The sequence below is a fragment of the Necator americanus genome, chromosome III (assembly GCF_031761385.1).
Source record: "Necator americanus strain Aroian chromosome III, whole genome shotgun sequence".
In the NCBI taxonomy this organism is placed as follows: domain Eukaryota; kingdom Metazoa; phylum Nematoda; class Chromadorea; order Rhabditida; family Ancylostomatidae; genus Necator; species Necator americanus.
Window position 1 is genome coordinate 18,722,919 of NC_087373.1, and position 19,615 is coordinate 18,742,533.

At 41.2% G+C, this 19,615-nt stretch overlaps 2 protein-coding genes across 3 annotated transcripts; one reads left to right on the top strand and one right to left on the bottom strand.

The window, feature by feature from the left end:
* Window positions 1-1,658: 1,658 nt before the first annotated feature.
* RB195_010049 (uncharacterized protein) lies at window positions 1,659-10,832 on the top strand (the record flags this gene model as incomplete). Of its 2 annotated transcripts, XM_064190872.1 has the most annotated exons (10): window positions 2,543-2,569; window positions 2,635-2,686; window positions 3,450-3,564; window positions 4,579-4,636; window positions 4,873-4,969; window positions 7,219-7,303; window positions 7,372-7,510; window positions 7,816-7,943; window positions 10,289-10,431; window positions 10,741-10,832. In XM_064190872.1, the coding sequence occupies 10 exons, from the start codon at window positions 2,543-2,545 to the stop codon at window positions 10,830-10,832; spliced, it is 936 nt and encodes a 311-aa protein (XP_064048455.1). The 2 variants fall into 2 exon arrangements, with proteins under 2 accessions (XP_064048454.1, XP_064048455.1); XM_064190871.1 differs by lacking the exons at window positions 2,543-2,569; window positions 2,635-2,686; window positions 3,450-3,564; window positions 4,579-4,636 and adding an exon at window positions 1,659-1,694.
* Window positions 10,833-12,585: 1,753 nt separating this feature from the next.
* On the bottom strand, window positions 12,586-19,557 carry RB195_010050 (uncharacterized protein; the record flags this gene model as incomplete). Its single annotated transcript, XM_064190873.1, has 16 exons — window positions 12,586-12,669; window positions 14,395-14,547; window positions 14,606-14,749; window positions 14,852-14,970; window positions 15,537-15,630; window positions 15,807-15,892; window positions 15,948-16,071; window positions 16,126-16,208; window positions 16,276-16,360; window positions 16,705-16,784; window positions 17,527-17,662; window positions 18,642-18,788; window positions 18,843-18,920; window positions 19,009-19,138; window positions 19,199-19,327; window positions 19,469-19,557. The coding sequence occupies 16 exons, from the start codon at window positions 19,555-19,557 to the stop codon at window positions 12,586-12,588; spliced, it is 1,761 nt and encodes a 586-aa protein (XP_064048456.1).
* Between the last annotated feature and the right edge of the window lie 58 nt (window positions 19,558-19,615).

The window sequence follows — 19,615 nt, forward strand, 5'->3', positions numbered from 1 at the left end:
AACACCAAATCTAGAAATCTTAGATTTAGAACAGAAAGAAAATCTTAGATATCAGCTACTAGCCAGAACCTCGCCTACTTCGCCTCGACTCCTTTAGAGATGTTCGCTTCAAATTACACTGGATACGAACCCATGCCATTGTAAAGGATAACTTGAGGACATTGTGACAACCTAAGTAAGAATAACCACAGAATAAAGTCGATCAAATGCTTGGAGTTAATCGACCTTTGTGGGATGCGGCAGCGCGCTCATCTTCAGCCAAGCATCGTATGATGTTTAAAAACACATATGTTGCTTATACAATAAGTTGCAAGAGTCAGTCTATTCATCACGTCGGTGTTGTCGTACTTACATACATATCCAGTGGCAGTGCATCGACCCTGGATTGATGAAAGGCTTCGTCGACTGGGGCGGTTTCGAACCACCGACGTGCAATCATTGCCTCTTAGCAACTCGCCTTAGAAGCAAGCATTAATATGACACAAATAAATAATAATAAACAAGAACTGACAGGTGGTTCGAGAGTGGTCCTGAAGTCTCGTATGCTGCTAAAATTTATCTCAAATGAGTAGACTTAAAATGAAAAGGAACGAGCTGGGGGTTTTGATCCTTTGATCCACTACTCTTTAATGTGGTCATATTCCGGTATGACCATCTATCGGAGTCTGATCTACAGTCACACCATTTAGTGCTGCAGCGCGTCACTTCTCACTAAGAGGAATTCATTTAAAAAATACCCTCATGGAAGTCATACACATACAGTCAAATCGCTCCGAATTATCTCTAGTTCTAATTGATCTGCTTCTATCAAGTTTTCAAAATCAATTAAACGGCGCTTCCAAAAGAAAATGTCATTACCCCTGAAACTGTGTAGTCTGTAAGCATGAAGAAGTACTGCACTGACGGACCAGAACGCATTCTTCTGAGAATTCGAAAGAGTGCTTGCAGTTCTTTCCGTGCAACAACCAGAATTTCTGCGTCTGTTTGCAGATGAAGTGTAGAACTCGTCGAATTCAACGTACAATACTGCTTTTTTTTAGCTATCGACATTTGTGATATGCACTGAAACACCATGTTAACACACCAAGCATAACACAACTAACACTCTGGCTTTCTCGAATGTGTGCTGGGAATAAATAGAACTCCTGTGCTGCTCCTGACACATTCGTCACTGAATTCGCAAACTGAGACCTCTTATTCCTCCAACTTACTTTTCTATGTAAGAATGTTTTCTTTTCTGCTTGTTCGCATTACTTGCTGTAAGAAACTTGGCAGAAATAGAAATTTCCTTCCAATTTTTGAACAAATCCGGTGCTTTACCTCATTTCACCATATTTATTTCTATAAATTATCAGGAAAGTTTTTGTTCACAAACGTTTGTTGTCTCCATATTTAGTGTCAGCGTATATCATAAATGTTTTCTGGAAAATGCTTTTTTTTTTGTGGAGAAAAAGTACGGTAATTGAGAATAACATCTAGAATGGCGAAGGAGTTAACACTTTGCAACTATGTGTGTTGAGATTCTGTAGCATAAATTCAACTATGGCAACTACACCAAGAACTTGTATTCCCAAATTCTTTAGCCTCAGTTCCGCTGGATTCCATTTTCACGATGATAATATACTTCGATGACGACAAATCATGGATTCATCTTCAGAATGATGCTGCGATTGCTGCCATCCAGAAACGTTGAGGTATCTAGGTGAAATGAAGTAAAGCAGCGGGTTTGCTCTAAAATAGGAAGAAAATTTCTATTTCTGCCAACTGGATTGAATTCCAAAACTACGTAAGCGGAAGACAACAATTCATCCTGTAGAATATGGGCTGCAGCACTGCACGAGGCTAATGATACCTGATAGAGCAGTATTTTCTCGTCCAGAGTTTTTGGGAAACAGAGCCTTCAAATCGATGAAAGCTATTTAGAATAAGAAGGCTGTTGGCAACTTCGAGTAAACGCCTACTGGTTCCCGTAAGTACTAGTTCTGAATGAGATAAACTTGAATGCTTTTTATGAAAGGTTATCGTCGCAAATCAAATCATCGTCAGCTCTAGAAAGGATGAGCAGCTGCGTGTTCAACGGTCAGATGCGAGTGATCGTGGTAACCTGATTCCGCACTCATCGAGGCTTCTCCTCCCGGATGCACTGTGTTTGCCGATGCATATTGGTAGCCAATGGTAGCCTTTTGTGATTTCCTCACGAGGTCAATCAAACATTTGCTTAGCTGCATGTCCATCCATCCTCTCACATTTCAAATTGTTCGGCGTTTTCGTTACGCCCAGAATTTTAACACCTCTTTCTTCGTCCCTCGCAAAGAGAACTTTAAATATGCGCTCTGGAAAGTTCCTCTAACTCCTCTGTCTTCTCCCACTGACAAGCAATTCGTCCGCAAAGAATTTAGTTCGGCCAGCTCGTTTAAGCCAATTCTTCTGGGTTATTTCAAGACGGTTCTCTACTCTCTCGACCCCGCCCTTTTCAGGAAGTCCCGCCTCCGTCGTTGAGTGCCGACTTTGGTCATCTGCATTGACCCGAGCCAATCCCATCATGCGCCCATTGCTAGTGCTTCTTCTTGTGAGTTCTCGCCTTTTTGTACAGTTCAGTCGTGCTATTTCCCCACTTTATTGCGTGCGTTCAAGGTACAACACGGACTCTCTAACGTCATTAATTACCAATTCCACACTGACAATGGTGAGTATGACCTTTCCATGTAACGCGTTGCAATTTTCGCTTCTTTTATTTGACTCAAGGTTAATGACGTCGTTCAAATTAGCGGAGATGTGTTTAAAGTTTCACTTGAATGGTAAGAAATCGAAGGAGAGTTGAATATGAAAATCTCATTCTGGCTTCCCTTCTTATTCTGTCGTTTTTTTTTTTGCAAGCAACTGTTTTTTGGTTGCCTTTTTGCTGTTCATCTGTGACTTCTTACTTCTTCTCAGTTTTTTTTTTTGTACCTGGCATATGGAAATGTTTTTTCTTCATTCGTTTAGTTGTTATCCTTCGCGACAACCTTAAGTAATTACCCACTTATGTACACAAAACAAATCCAATGGATTCTCTTCAAAATAGCCATTTCATATCCATACCGCCAGATTACGCTGCCAAATTGTTAGGTTTAGCCTTCATGCCATGTCGACTTCGTGTTGAGGGTAGCCATTGTTTTTTCTATTGACCTCCACCAAGCAATCTGCGAGTTCGCCTAATGCAACCACCAGCACGACATCGCACCTTGAAGTGAGGTGCGATGTCCCCTCGTTTTTCCCTACGAATCCAGAGATCTAAACTACCACGAAGATGGAAATTGTCTTTTGGAATGCTATAAATGCGGCGAAAAATGAGTTTTCGGAGGGCCAGGATCTCGTTTGCGTGCGTTGTCGAAATCCAATCAGAAGCGTCCTCAGTATTCGGGGCCGTCAACTCCTAACCCGTATGAAGTTGAGACGCTTCATTTCAGACAATGAGATAAACGAATGTATTGAACGATCGATGGAGACATTAATGGATGAGACCTGTTTGTTCTTTCGTCAAACCTCTGGTCAAGACACCTCAGTCACATTCATCCAATCAGAGTAAGTGTTTTTTTTTTCACATGTCCATTTTTCCTCTTGCTACCCAAATGATCAAAAAATGGATAGAATTTGAACACCACTCCTTGATGCATGGATTCCTTGGTAGGCTCTAAACTACCCACAGTCCCAACTCAATCAAAATTGTCTTCCCTGCAACCGAAAATGGATGATCACCGGCGTTTCCTTTCTGGTCTATGAAAGTGTGCTTAAAATTACGATCACTAATCTGAGATTACCAGTAACTGATGAGCTACTTGCTGCGTAATCTCCATTTGGAACAGAAGTCAGAGACATAGGGACTGCTTTTATCATTATGTAATCATTTGGAAGTGGCCGAAAGTTCCTTCTTTTAGTAGGGAACTTTCAATTGTTCTATGCAGCTGGCGCGTAGAACGTGTGCGAGTACTTCCGAGCGATCTTGTGCTTCAACGTCCCAAAAATTAGCAGCAATACCTCCTAGTCCGTGCAACTTAACAACACCCTAATTAGTGTATTCCAGCCAAAACTCAGCGCACGCAGACACTCATCCTTTAGCAGGGGAACCCATGCATTGTCCAACCAATCGGCAATCTGAAATGAGTGTGGAGGAAGCAAATGTTTTGTGGGACCCTGTTTCTTGTACGTGATGTAATCCTGCTTTAAATCCAACTCTGGGGGTGGGACCGAAAAGGGACACCTGTCAAGACGTTCACACTTGACATGCAACTGTTTGAAAATAGTAGGAGTGTCCATTCAGAAATAAACATAAGTACGTGCAAGAGAAGTCCCTTGGTTTTCGCCCGCGAGACTCTACGGTTGAAAGCGTTGGCGGCTTCTCTTTCAACAGTAGTGGATTTTAAAGCGAGTACTTGTACAAATTATTTGTTTGAACCAGTCGAGAATTCATCTAACACTTTTGAACTCAATTTTCAGTTTTAAACGTACACATGTCATGAATCTGTAGGAGATCTCATCGTCAGGAACCGGTGTACATTGGGAAGCAGATATTAAAAACGCTTAAATCATTCTTTACAGACATTGTTCATGGCAGAAGTCGAACAGAACAGTTCATCTCAATCCCTCCTGCATATCCGTAAGTTCCGTTACTTTTCCTACAGAGTAGTACCGGCCCTATACATGTTATAAGGAGTAGCGAGGACTAATTGCGAGTTGTTGCAAGCGATTAACCTCGAATGAGTGGATTATCTTTCAGAGGTCAAAGCAGGGGAAGAGTAAGAAAAGAAGGGAGTGTGATTGGGAGCGAATCTTCCGAGCGGGAGTGGGGAATAAATGTAAAATGAAGGGTAATCAACCTACTTCAACGTTCAGGATGACTTCTGCTACGAAATGATCGGACGAATACTCTCCATAGACAAGCCCAAAAGCCTCATCGCTCGTCATCTTAACCTCCACTATAACTGTACCGGTAAGTCTTCATGATTATACGTCCGGAAAGATTTGTAGAATCCACTGCTTACATCCTCAAACAGAATGCAAGCCGCATTTAGGAATTTCTGTAACTTTTCATTGTTTTTTTCTTATTTCATAGCGCGCGCATCCCCACGTTGATCATCATCCAACTCTGAGTGTGATTCGAATTATTGTTCTGCTTAGTAACAACGCCCTCGGCTGACTCTTCCTTCTTTTCCTATTTGGACAACGCATTCTATCCTCCCCACCAAACAAATTCATTGGAGGTATCAAGTGCGCATAAAGCTTAAAAATTACAGGATTTATATGGCAAAAATGACAGGTGGACGATGAATTTCGCAGATTATTTCTCTGATTTTTTTCCTTTGAAAAATGCTTCCATCTACACTTTTGACCGGATTTTCTTCCTCACCTGCTAATTATTTTTCTATTGAATTTTCGGGCTGATGCTTAAAACTTTCACACATCAAAGCTACTAAACCCCTAAATGATAAAGATTATCTGCCCAGCAAGCAACCTTTTTGTTCAACTCTCCGCTGCTCTTTTTTCGAGAACGCACCTGAGTCACCACAGGAAGCCGCCACTTCCACAAGGGTCAAGTGTGCTCGAGTGGATGACCAGCGAGCCACCAGTGGCACGTCATAACGGCCTCGTCATGCAAGAAGACGTCCATGTGACGCTCCCTTTGTCCCCTCAGTTAGAGAAAGAGTCTGGGTTACAGAAACGAGCAAGAACCTAAAGAAACAGGTTTTATTAGGAAGCGGTAGTCTGAAGGTGTTCAGCTCCACCGTGCCATAATCCTACAGAGGTCAGGTTTGTTTGAGCAACGCCTTTTAACTCACCATATCGAGCATCTTGATGGGAACGGCGCAGTGACATCGACAGGGATACATCACAGGAATAATGGGGATCACAAGCATCCTCCATCATCCTAACGCTCTGTCCTCTCAGTCAGGTGCAGAGAGGTTTTAGCAGCCATTTTGTTAGATACCGGAGCAAAGAGCGAAAAAGTGCTCACGGGACGTTAAAGACTCGTATGGGTAAGAAACGCGCCCTTTTATCATCCTTTATTATAGGACACAGAAAGCAGGTGATCTTTGATGCTGTTTACATGCGTGTTCATAACGTTGATCACTCTGGTCCGCATCTCTGACACTGCCGGCTCTGAAAAAGGCGACGACACCGAAACATTGGCCGGAGTAAAAATAAATAACTACCCTTGCTTTGCTGAAGAGAACTAGTGAGTGATTCAACTGAACAATGCCAAGATCTGAAGAAGGTCGAACTTGGGTTTACTCGCGTGTTCTTGAAGATGAGCATCAGCAGGCACTGCACCGTTCAACGTGGTCAAATCTATTCCAGTTGTTGCGCTCAAGCTCCAAAATCAAAAATCCAAAGAATCCAAAAATTGCATTGAAATCACTGCCATTGAACATGTACGTCACAGTCTTCTATTTCAAAATTATCACTTTGTCCATTTGTCTGCTGTTCTGTAAATTACGCATGTCGCTACGGCATTACTTCGATCCTTCGAGCAAATCACACGGGTGTCGTCCTAGTGGTGTTTCTTGGTCACAATGAAATTTCTGGAATGTTTGGAGAGTCTTGTGATTTATTTTCTGCAGTGGTGCTAGAGTAATTCGCTACAAAATTTAAGCAACAATGTGGCATCATTTTTTAGAAGATAATTGGTAGTGATCCAGAATTTTGTTATCGTGTGGTGTAGTGTTCTAGCAGTGGTGGAAGATCTTTGCGTAGTTGTACTATTGAACCCATTCGACCACAAGAGAGAAAAATTAGCGACGATGAAAGTAATCCGAGAATTACTTCTCAGGTTTCATCGCACATGTGCGCCTATTTCTAGAAGTTTCCTTGCTGCGACTATGAATGAACAGGTGTGGCTAATGTGGATCCTTGATGTCACTACTACATCAATGTCCGGGGTCGCGGTTGTCTTTGCTAGAAGATTGATGGGGTGGATAGATTGCCGTCCCACATGCGCTTTACCGGCACGGGTACCCATAGCCAGCGCAATTACGAGGTGGTGAGAAGCGGGGGTGCTTCGTGAAAGGCAGTTGTCTCCATCCTAGTCGAGTGCCTGCTCGGGTCTGGCAGTAAGCGATTGCTATCTGGCAGTTATCCATTTCGATCTGCGGCCCGAACTCAAGTGATGTGTGGGAACGCGAGTCGTGATAATGGATTTTCGGAGCTGACCGTCGCTGTGAATTAGCGGTGTTCTTGCAGAGAAATGTACGATCGACTGCCAGCATGGAGGGACAGTGCAGGATGACTGCACTTGCAAATGTGGCTATGGATTCTCCGGAAAACAGTTGGTTTTTTTTTTCAAAAAACAGATGCGTAGATTATAATCCACTTGAGAGATGCGAGTATTTACAGATGTGAGATGTTGGCCAAGCAAGCATCGTTCACTGACTCTTCCTGCGGAGTGATCAACGTTCACGACGATGGCGTTCTTAGCCTGTCCACGTTCCCAGAACCTCGCGAAAGAACGACGTTCTGCCAGTGGCTCCTTGAAGTACGACTTGCACTCCCATAAGTCCCCATTGATATTTACTGACCAATTTCAAAGATTTTTTTTTTAAATGAAAAGATAGATGTCGACGTTGACTTCGCAGTTTTTCCTCTTCCCGAACAGCACAGGTTCTGTTTTTAATTCAAATAATCCAGATCCAGATGAAGTTCTTTTGACAAATGGAACAGAATAGATGAAAACTTATCTCAAGGAAGAGTTCGAACTGCTGATCTCTTCACGACCGATACGTAGAAATTGAATGGACCATTGATGTGCAAAATCTGAGAAATCTAAGTAATCTGTTTCAGTCGTCGGACCCATGGGCCATGATCGAAGTCAGCATTGAACGACTTGGACTAGACGGCGAAGATGTGAGACCAGGAGCGCGCTGCAACGACTTTTTTACGGCATTCGGCGAGCAGGAGCAAGTTGGACCGTGAGTCGAGCCGTTTCCGCTTCTTTATTGCGCCTTTTCAAACGGTCGTAGTGCGTCCTTTCGTCGCTTAACGAACCGCGTTTACTCTGTACTTGTCCTGGATAATTAGACGTGCAATTAGGCAATCTATGAATACACATCCACGCTCGCCAACAATAACAGGAAATCGGCATCGGTCCTTCCAGTAACATCTTTAAAACGCCGATTCCACCACAACAATTCGAAAGAGAAAAGTTAGACAGCTATTTACCTCCATCGAAGTTTCTAACACAGACGAATGGAAATGAAAAATAAGGTTATATTGGGACCCTCGATCGACGTTTCGATCGACTCGAGGAGCACTTCTAGCTTGCTATCCATGTATGTTAGATCACTGAGACAACCTCAACCCTGTTTAATGGGATATAAAGGTGTCACAGAGCAAGAGTTTGTATCATACCAACGAATTCAATGATTGCACTTGAGATCCACCACGTACCTCAGGCACTTCAGTGCCATCTTTTCGATTTCCCTCTTTGTAGAGAAGTTCCTATTTTTTCATCAATTGATCCAAAAACTTTAAGGCAATCTAAATTCCCGTAAAAAGCGCTGGGATATTTGGTGTTTGGAAGAACGGTTTGAAGCGCCTTTGAAATGAAGAGGAGACCCGGAAGCAGACTTTCTTTTGACTGCAAATATTTAGAAATGCGAACACTGCTTTTTTTCATAACCTCAGGAGGGTTGGAGCAATACAAATTGAAATAATCGCTGCAAACTTGAAACTGGCTTTTTGCCTGCCTATCATTTGGTTCGGGATCAAGAGCTTTTTCATTTTGAATAAATATACTTGCGAAATCTAATGTATCAAATAAGCTGGATTTAATTTTTAATTTTGAATCTAAATGATAGTTTGAAAAAAAAAACTGATTTCTTTTTGGTTGCTTGGTTTTATCACTCTCTAAATTCTAAGCAGAAATATCCAGGTTGATCTGACAAGTTTTGCAAAGATTCGAATCTTCTCCAGACTAGGACGTCGAGTTTTTATGTGAGTTTGAGAAAAAAACCAACCATTTCGTAGTTTGTGGTTCTTCATTCCCCAGTTAAAAGTCTTCAGCCCACTTCAGCAACATTTCCTGAAAAGTCGACCTTTTATATTTTTTCCTTTTTCAGATGTACTACATTTTTAAATGTTTAAAAACTTTGTGAAAAACGAGTATTACCTTTTCAATCGCCACATTTCTCAGTCCTGAAATCTAGATTAAGATTGGAAGCTTCTAGATCCCTAGCCATGAAAGGAAGCAAAATACGAAGTGAACTAGACGCATAGACAAACAAATAAACATTCCTCATAGATTTACTATTTGAAAGACTTCTGGGGCCCTAAGAAAGGCTTTAAACCTAACAAATTAAATGATGGGTTACCTTTCTTATGGTGTATTCACACACCTTCTGATTGTATCGATTTTATTGATATTTATTGATTTTATTCATTACCACTCTCATCACTTAGCAAAACTTTTTACGTCATCTACACTTACAATCTACGCACATATGTGGAAAATCCTAGCCGGAATTAAGAATAGAAGGAGAGTGCATGAAGGAAATAAATTCATAAAATCGATATTTTTGTTGTTGTTATTCTAATTTTTGTTTGTTTATTGTATTGTATTATATTATTGTCCTACTTGTAATTAACATGCGCTACATACATAGTTGACTGGGTATCGTTGGATGTAGGAGGAGAAGTCTGCGAAAAGGCGTATAAATCGACCGAACCGATATTTAACCAAGATGACCCAATTAATTACTAATTAATTACAGCCATTTTGTTCTAAAACCTCAGTTCCAGTGTTCTTGAGCAATAGATCAAATCCAGAAATATTAATGTGATGAACAGGCTGATCAACGCTTTCGTAGCCTGTACTTTCCATCTGTTCGTGATTTACAAGTCTCCTCGTCAATTTGATACTTTTGAAGATTTCGACATCTCTAAAGCACAATACGTAAATAGCAACGGGACGATGTTCAGAACTAAAGCGTCCGCACCATTCTATGGTTTGTTGGAACGAAATTCTAAGTTTATGAGCACGAGACCTTGATCCTCGATCCTCAGTACCAGGTGTCCTTTCCATTGCAATTTCAAAACAAAACTACTTCCATCGAAAGCCGTCGTAATGCTGACGGCTTTAATTATTGCACTAAAGATTTCTAAGAAATTGTGGGTGGGAAACTGTAGAAAATTAGATCTATCTGGAAGTGTTATGAACTTCTGTGGAAATCCTCTAATGGTTTTCAGTGAAGTTCATAACACTTCCGAATAGGTTGATATCCCAAAGAAAAATCAAACGTCATCATATGGTTTGCAGGCTGCCATGCGACGGTTCTCTCAACGTGACAGAGCTACGATCTAAAGAGAACTGGCTACTGCTGGAGCTCCGCAGTGACCCCTACTCCGAGAATTCTGTTACAGGACCTCTGTTCCGGTACAGAATCAAACGACAACAACCTGGTAAGTTTCCAAGTGATCGAAAACAGTGTGTGTGCAGGAGTCCGTAGATACACGAGCTTATTGGCCACAGTGGTGACTGCTTAAATGGCCTGAAGTCATGGTCTATCTCTTCTCCTAATCGAGTTGAGTCGCCGCAGGGCCATTTCAATCAGCAAGGCCACAAATTTGCTGCGACCTAAATTACGCTCTCAAATGGCTTCCACCGCAGGAAACAATGCAGTGCGGTGAACGACCCGTCAGCTCCTACTTCCTTCCTTCCTATCACCGGAGTTGGAGTTTCACCACTCAAAATAAGTGACTTGGTTGCAGGCGTGCGTATCTACTCTGAGGGTATGACATCGTCGTTTGCTGCACTTCCTGCACTTGTGATACCGGCCTACCTCATTCTTAGGATATTCTGAAAGTATTGTGTAGTTTTTAAGCAATTATGTCGACTTGATTGTATGCTTTCGATATATCGGTTAGTATCCGTTGCGCATCACAACCTCACGGGAATACGGTCAGCACTTTCCACGTGGAAACGAAATCCTCAGCCTCTCCTTGCTCTGTGTTCATGTCAGCCAGCAGGCTTCTCACCTACCTTTTCACTCAGGTTATTTGCATCTCAACCACCTTTGCAGTCCTACTTCACATAATGACGCAATTCTTGTTTCTTGTCACGCGCCCAGCTGCAAGCTGTTGTTTTCGTTGTTGTTCAGAGCAGCACTCAAGCATAACAAAGATGAATAAATATGTATTAAGAGGTGCATATCTCCATCAACGTCAACAGGTCACTCGCGGAAAAAGGCGAACAGATAGATGGGCAAGTTCCCCTCTACAAAGCTGGATAATCATTGCTGGTATAAGTGGACGATAGATGACAGAAGATAGAGGGCGTGCCATGTAAAATCCAGAAATCAAGAACGGAGCTATCCCGTACTTTCTATGCACTTTTTTCTTTTATCTTCCAGCTAACTCCTCAAAAAGAGAACGAGTCAGTGGTACACCTGTCAGACGATACAAGGACATGAGGAGTCAATATCGAGTATTATCGCTTAGATTTCTGAATCAAACAAAACAACGACACATTAGATTAGATGAGGAGGATGTGTGAGCCTCTGGATGTTGAAGAGATCATTTCACGGCCACCATGTGAATGTATATGAAACGTGAGAGCGTTAATTGCTACAGAATGTTTATTTCTCTATCTATATTTCTATTTCTTTTTATTTTTCTATCGTTCGGTTCTGCGCTTGACCAAAAGAAAAAAAAAACTGCTTCTTACCTAAAATGACGTGAACCGCCAAAATAGAAGAGAAATAATTGAGCAAAAAGGAATTCAGACCAGCACGTAGTGAAAGTAGAAAGGAAACTCTTCTACGATAAATCTTGTCACATTCTCCATGCGCACTCTTCGAATTCTATGTCGTCGTACTCAGACTTCTGTTTGTTGTTGTTGTTGTTTTTTTTGTCATGCTGTTTCTATTTGGAAGCGGTTACAATCACCTTGTAATCTCTGTCTCGAAGAGGAATAAGAATTTTTTTTTTTTACATAATATAAAAAACTGTTGACAAGGATTAAAAACAAAGGTCCCACTCTCTCATTCATGTCATAGAACATTCACTTCTCTCATTAACTGGTGGGGATTTTATAAATAGTATGAAAAGGGTTAGACAAAATCAAGGACGTGAGGTAGGACCCTGCCAGTAAAATGTCTCGTTTTATTGCCTGTAGTTTGATGTTGAAAAAAAGTTGCAATGCACGCGGTGTGTAATGTGACATCCACTTCTTCAGGAACCTCTAACCGCTACACTACACCAGCCTTATCCTCAGTGTTAACTAAATTTTCAAAAAAAAAAATCGAACACTTGTGTATACTGCATATTGTGAGATAGACAAATTCATTAAGTTTCTCCTTCTTCGAAAACGACAAATACTACCTGTATGAATAAGCATTTTATTTAACCCCTAAGCGTTAACAACAGAAATCTCATAAAGCGATCACATAGTAGCAGAAGTATTTGAGATCAGTATCATAGAATAACACACCTGAGAAACTTTAAGAACTCTTCCATTATTTTTCCCCGAGATCAAGGAAAAAGTGCATCAAGAATTGAATCGGACGCAAAAAAAGAATGTATCCGGTAGTTCCCAAAATTCAACCCTTTTATGTTTCATTTTTTCCTAATTCTGTAAGAGTCGATGGGCATCAGACGGAACTCAGCAATTGAATCGAGCACCCAATCGGCAACAATAACCTAAAAACAAGAATATTTTCGAGTAGTTCTACATACACCGCCGCTGATCTTCGTACTGGCATATAGCCAAGTGGGCGTTTTTTTTTTTCGAATGGAAAATCAATAGATAGAGCATAACGGAACACCGAGAAATTCAACAAGAAGTTCAAACATCCTACTTGCGGAATTTTGGGGTTTCAGTGGGATTCGCAACCGATAAGTGAGAGTTTGAATGCTATGGGAGGTTTGGCATAAGAAAATCGGTCATTAGGGAACTTATAAGGATTTTCGTGGAATGATCATCCACTAGGTGGTCGGCTGGCTACTAATACATTGTTAACTGGGTAGAGCACTAATTTATTAGTTTCGATACTGTTGTCTTTTGGTAAACCGGGTGGCCGAAACCCATCTCTCTAGAAAGATGAGATGAGATTAAGAAAAACACTGATGTCTTCGGTTTTGCGCGCGCTGGCCAAGAAGAAAACAGTGGTCGTTGCAAACACAAAGAAACAACAATCTTACACACATATTCGTCCACCCATTGTTGCTGGCTCCCTGCAGCCTATAGCATTATATTACTTCACTTATTCCGCTGTATTTACCGCGGTGAATCATAACCAATAAAGGCTGTACTAATTATGAAGTGTTAGTCACAGAAGGGTACAAGAGAAGCCAACACTAACAATCATTTCCATATTGTCACAAAGGGGATTATTTGGTAAACAGAAGAGTTTTTTTTTTTTTTTTAACTCCCACCTTTGGACATCGTAGTGGCAAGTGTTAAAGAAGGTTCTACTATACAATAAGCAACGGACATGAGAATCCGTCCTTCAGGGGAGTTGAAGGAAAATGAGGAAAATGTGAGCAACAAAGCACGAGCTACGAGCAATTTGAAGACGAAGGCATCATTCTAAATGCCACTGGATTGTACAGGCTAAGTCCCGTTTGCCTCCATTCATTTCATTTTGTTTGTCATTTTAGCAAGATTTGTTCCCATTTAGCTGCACCTGAACTCATTTAAAGGCAGCATATCACGAATCTGAGGTGGTGCGGATTTCAGGTGGAGTATCCGTATACGGGTCGTAGATTATGGAGACGGGGGTAATTCCGCTCATCTCTCCCTGCATCACTGCAAACAGCCACTCCCAGAATGCTGTTTTGTACGACGCTATCTATTGCGGCGCTCCACCACTTGCGCCGCCCCCGCCCTGCGATTCGTCAAAAACCTATTCGGACTTCCCGTGATAGGCAGTAAGGGAGCTACGCATGCAAGGGTGGCGCTCTCCAATAGAAGGCATCGTACAAAACAACATTCAGGAGCCGGCTGCTTGCAGAGGTTCAGGGAGAGAGCGAAACCACCCCGGTGTCCATAATCTACGACCCCGTGTACGGATACTCCACCTGAAATCCGTGCCAAACATTCGTGGTATGCTGTCTTTAATGATGATCACAGAAACCTTCCTCGAGGAGTATAATCCAAAAAAAAAAGAAAAAAAACGAATAGAAAGGGGCGTAAACTGATATACAGGAAGATTTCCGAAGGCTTTTTTCCCCTTTCTCGTCTTCGTAAAAAGGAAAGGAAACGTGGAATAAGTGATGCTATATACTGATCAAGTTCATGATTAAGTTCATGAAATATCCTCATGTAATCGCATCTCAGATGCAGCCGCAATGTTTCCGTGTTCATCTACGCCTTTTTCTCCACCTTTCTGTGTATTCGTATTTCATGTACAATTCGTGACTCACGGGTATACCATCCATGCTGGCTTCGTATCGTTGTGCTGCATCCCAATTAGAAGACCTCGGCATGAAAATCGTGTAAGCCTTCTCAGCTCCAGTCAGCTGCCACGGTTTATCGTAGCAACTTCCTCCACAAATTATTATTAGATCTTTCAATTTCTGAAATCAAGCACAAGGACTGAAATGCAGAATCCACTTAGTGATTTAAACAACACACTTGTAGTGGCAATAGTTCCGAATCGGAAAACGAACGAGGTAAGAAGAATTTCATTTGGTCGAACAGTGGTATTTTCGTTGATTTCGAACGTAACCAGCCTGGAGTTTCAGATGTCGAAGCGTCAATCGTCAAAGTGTATGGAGTCTGAAATCACTTTGAATTACGAAAAGAAAAATACAAGTATATATAAAACTTCTAGATGTTCCTACTAACGAAAGTGTAAGTCCTGTAAAATGAAATTCTAACCGTGGGTAGTAGGAGTTTCGATTGGACGCATTCTTCCAACCAACGTCGACTGAGAATCTCGCATTTATGCGCAACAGCGAAAACGTATAGTAGTGACTTTCGCACGCAAGTCTGTTCCCCTTCAACGATACTAAGAAATAAAACAGATTTTGTATATGCATGTATAATAAGTTGTGCACACAACATACTGTCTAATAGAGGTGCTGGAAAAGAGTTCAACAAAAACTGTTGTTGATCTCTAGTACATTTTAAATCAAAGAGCTTGAAAGGAATAGATCATCGGAGTTTACCACACCGACATAGTACTATGTCCAAAATTAGCAGATATATTTTGTGTTTACTGATTATGAGTTAAACACTATAAACAATATTCAAACCGTTTGATGGTTCCCCTTAGGAGGTCTTATTGTTTTCGTTTTGTAAAGAAACTCCTGAGCAGAAGTGCTGGTGAAACAACCTGAGAGAAAAGCTGCATATAGCAAAAAGAAAGATGTTAACAAAACAGTAGGAAATAAAGGGTAAGTGAAGTAATGTCGAAGAATATTGTGCAGTGAGCGTATGTAAAAAAGGTGGCGTCGCTAGTCTTACAATATCACCGACTACTTACGCTGTGTTGCGTTGTTTTGAAGTCAACTGAAGGTTAGTGACAGAGAAGAAACTTATAATAAAAGGTAAACAAACTCACCACAATTCATCATGACCAAATGGGTTGACGTAGAAGCAATCTCTTGATGGAAGGCGACATTTGGAAACAACGAAAAAAATTCGCGCACTAAGCCCTGCAAACGAAAAAAAGACTGTTGCTTCGTGAGCGATTGTTTTTCATAACTGCTTATGTTTTCGAAAAACTACACACTGAAAGATTTCACTACGGGCGAAAAAGCTGCATGGAACATAAACTACTTCACATCAAAATGATACCTAGGGCGCAGTTAGCACGCGCTAACTAACTCACTTCATCCTCTGTGGAGCTTAACCGCGATACACTTATGACCATTGAAGGCAAAACAGTTGGTGCTGCTTTAACCTCATTCCCCAATTCTGAAAGTAAACTTTTTATTCAATCGATTGCAATTCGTACCAGTCCAAAGTAAACCTTGTGGGAACGACTCAAAATTTGCCCGAAGAGTGATGTCCATGTCATCAGTGTTAGCTTGTGGAGACTGTGGTACAACGTCGCTGAATGACCCACCCGAAGAATGAGAAGACTCACTTCCTTTCTGGATCGGTATGAGTGTTTGTGACCCAAAGGTACAAATTGTTGGAAGCCTAACCTCTGATTTCTCGACAGTCAAGGGCGTCTCGTCACTCACATACGAGCAAGGCTGAGTTTCTGGCAGGACTCCAGAATATTCCTCTGAAGTCGATGACAGCACGTAGGATTATTTATACTAATATACCAGTATAGATTTGTTTGACCTCACCATTGATCATATTTGTTTTCATAGAAAGTTCGCTGTCAACTGAACGAGAAGGCAGCGGTAAAAACTTGTGCAGCATGCTGATGTTCTGAAATCTTTTGTTTGTGGTATACGAATGCATTAAGTACAGAAGCAGGTGCAGCGAATAAGGATCTGACACTTGTTCTCCCGTAACATGTTGTTAGTAGATTCGTTACTTCTAAACATCAGCATTCCGACAATGCAAAACGAAAGTTTTTGACTTTTATTTTCCATTATACGCCATTTAACAACAACTTTTACCCGACTTCATTATAACATGTAGAGTACGGTGTATTTCACGTCGGGTACATGAAAATTATGTTTTTCGCAGGAGTTCGCTTTGTAGTCCAGCCTCTACAGTTTCCTCGCTCCAAGTAAAATTAACCCTCCTGAACAAGAAATAAACAGTACCTCCTCTAAAATCTTCTTGTATTCGGGAGCCATTGTAAACAACGCTTGCAAGTCAGAAGAACAATCCAAATTACACGTTTCTGAAAGAAGTGAACGAAAAAGGATAGAAAAGGCAGATTACTGAATATGATGATTGAAAAAGTTCGATTTTGCCACATCCATCAATTAAAGGAAATAACTGCCCCCTACTTAGTGGTATATGTGAAGATGGGTACATAGTAGAGTCAAAACGACATGAATCACGGTGCAGTTGTGCTGGTGTAAGGCAGCGCAGTGATTAGGATCGAGTGAGGACCATTGGTACCATTGTTCATTGCTGCAGTTCGCGATGGTCCCACCTCAATTCCAACCGCTCACTTCACCGCGCCGCTTGCCCGCCTATGCAACTGCGCTGAGCTTCATGTCGACTTTTGACCCAACTGTAGATCTAGAAGGATTGAGTAGAAAAGAGAGTGCGAGGCCTACTATAAGAGATTTCATCAATTTCGCGAAAATTCTGGATAGGTGTAATATATGGAAGAGAAGTAATAGATCTTACCGTATCCTAAAATATACACTTTCATTAGAGATTAATATTTGTCAAACACGACAGAAAAATCTGACTAAAATAACTTGTTATTCAACAGACAGAGGATGCCTTAAGCCAAAAAGAAAGCAATGTGATCGTTACCCCGAAGGCAAATCACCAACGAGTCACGAATGACACAACTGCGGCCTACGTAAACGAGCCTCTCAAATTACTAGCTATTTTATGTACAGAAAAAAACAGTAGCAATGAAAAATATTTAACGGCGAAAAGCTGATATGACTAAGAGAACTAACTTTTGAAATATTCCAAAGAACCACGGAGATCATGACATATACAGTTCAGAGCAGGAAGTTCACACTGTACTGGGACAGATCTCGACGTTGAGTAACGGATGAGATCACTTTCCGATCTTCGCGCCAATATGTTCGACTGCAAATGAAAGACAGGATTTTTATGGCAGAGCTACACTACTAACGCAGAGGTTATAGAAAAAACTGATGATGAATGCGAACCGTATAAGGAATAAGGTGACCTGCAAACAGCTATATTGGTAGTGGATGTAATAAATACCGGTCTGATTATTGTAGCCAAAAATTCCGGAAAAAAAAGATTCAGTGTAAGCCCTGCCAGTGAAAGGAATAGAAAAGAGTGAGTGAAGCTACAGGAAGGCCAATATTTGATTCACTGTAACTAAAAACGATGGTTCCAATAATACTGTAAATGAATATACTATGCTGTAAACACGAAGCAAAGAGAACAAATGTAGTTGGGGGTTCACTCAGTGGCGCCTTATTTTTCGACGCTCTAACTTACTTTTTTCTCTTAGTAACTTAAACTTGCATGTGATAGATCCTCCAAGACGAATGCTTAGGAGAACGGATTGATCCAATTATTTACTCGAGAAATAAGGGCGCCACTGAGTGTTCCCCCTCCCCCCCTCATCAACTACATTTTACCCGCAAAGAGGTATGACTAATGGTGCAAATGGTAATGACCGATATTTTACTATTACGCCTCTTTATAATTTCATAATCTAATTCCTGTGTTGCATGAGCGGCAGCGCTCAAAGTAGCACAGCGGAATCTCCACTCAGCTTCGCAACTGAGGAACCGAGGAGGGTCCACTGTGAGCACAACCGAGTCCGCAACTACACCATAAGCCAGGTCGTTCTGACTTTACCGGCTAACTGCAAGTTTGTTTCTTCGGAATTTCAGTAAAGTTCTCGACAAAAGTAATCTATGGAGAATTTTGGGTGCTAGAAAAAAGGCTTCTATAGTGTCACCACGAACAAACTTAATTCAAGGAAACAATTTTTCTAGTGAAGGAAGGAAATTCGCTAAGTATCTTACAATGTCGGTAAAATAATTGAATCTATGAGCGAAACAGAACTAAAAAAGGAAGAACTAACCTTGACTTTAATAGGACAAGCCTCATTACTTTTGCAGTCTCTGGATGTTGACATTTGAAGATTTTCCTTGCATTCGCTCTCCTCACAAATCTGATCCATCTTTGGAACTTTCGAATGCGTATTGAGAGGTTGTTTCTTCCTTATACGCTAGAATAAATGATTAATGGAACGTTAGCAAACATGGATAGCAGCAAATATGACCGGCTTTGGTAAAACGAATTGCGGTTCTGGCCGGAAGTCTCGTATGGGGCTATCACATGGTCCGAGTGCGGTTGGAATCTGGATTTTAAGCAAGGATTAACAAATAGACATCTCATAAATATGTGGAAACAGTGGGCGTGTTGAATTCTGAAAAAAGGAAATGTACTTGGCTTTCCATGTACATCAATTCTTTAGGTATTGAACACTTTCTGTTCCGCAGCTCCATCGAAAAGATGCGCCCAAGCTGCAGGTATCCTTTTACAAGCGACTCATGTTGTTCTGATGAAGTGCAACTCCTGAAGTTGGCAAATCCAGATAAACGAAGAAAATGTGGCACAAAACGCTATGCTCTTCACCTCTTCGTTATCGATTTGCGACAAAGAGGACATTCTATCGACTTTCCATGTTTAAAAACTTGATTTAAGCATTCTTTGCAAAAGGAGTGAGAACAAGGAGCCGTCACTGGATTGCGGAATGTGGATCGACTGAAAAAACAAATGTGAAGGATCCTAGTGTTCACAGTCAAATACATGTGAATACGAGCGGTCATAATGCTGCGAATGCTTCACAACAATCTGCTAAACGTTCCCAAACCCTCTAAAATATGTAGCTTGCGTACGACTTACCAAACTCCACATCTCAGCTCCGACTGAATCCTCGTCAAAGCACTACTGATATTCAGAGAGAGTTCGTACGATCTATGGTAGATAGACATCCAACTTCTAGTAGAAAAAACTCCAATTCGAGTAGGTGTGCAGATGAGGAGGAACTGT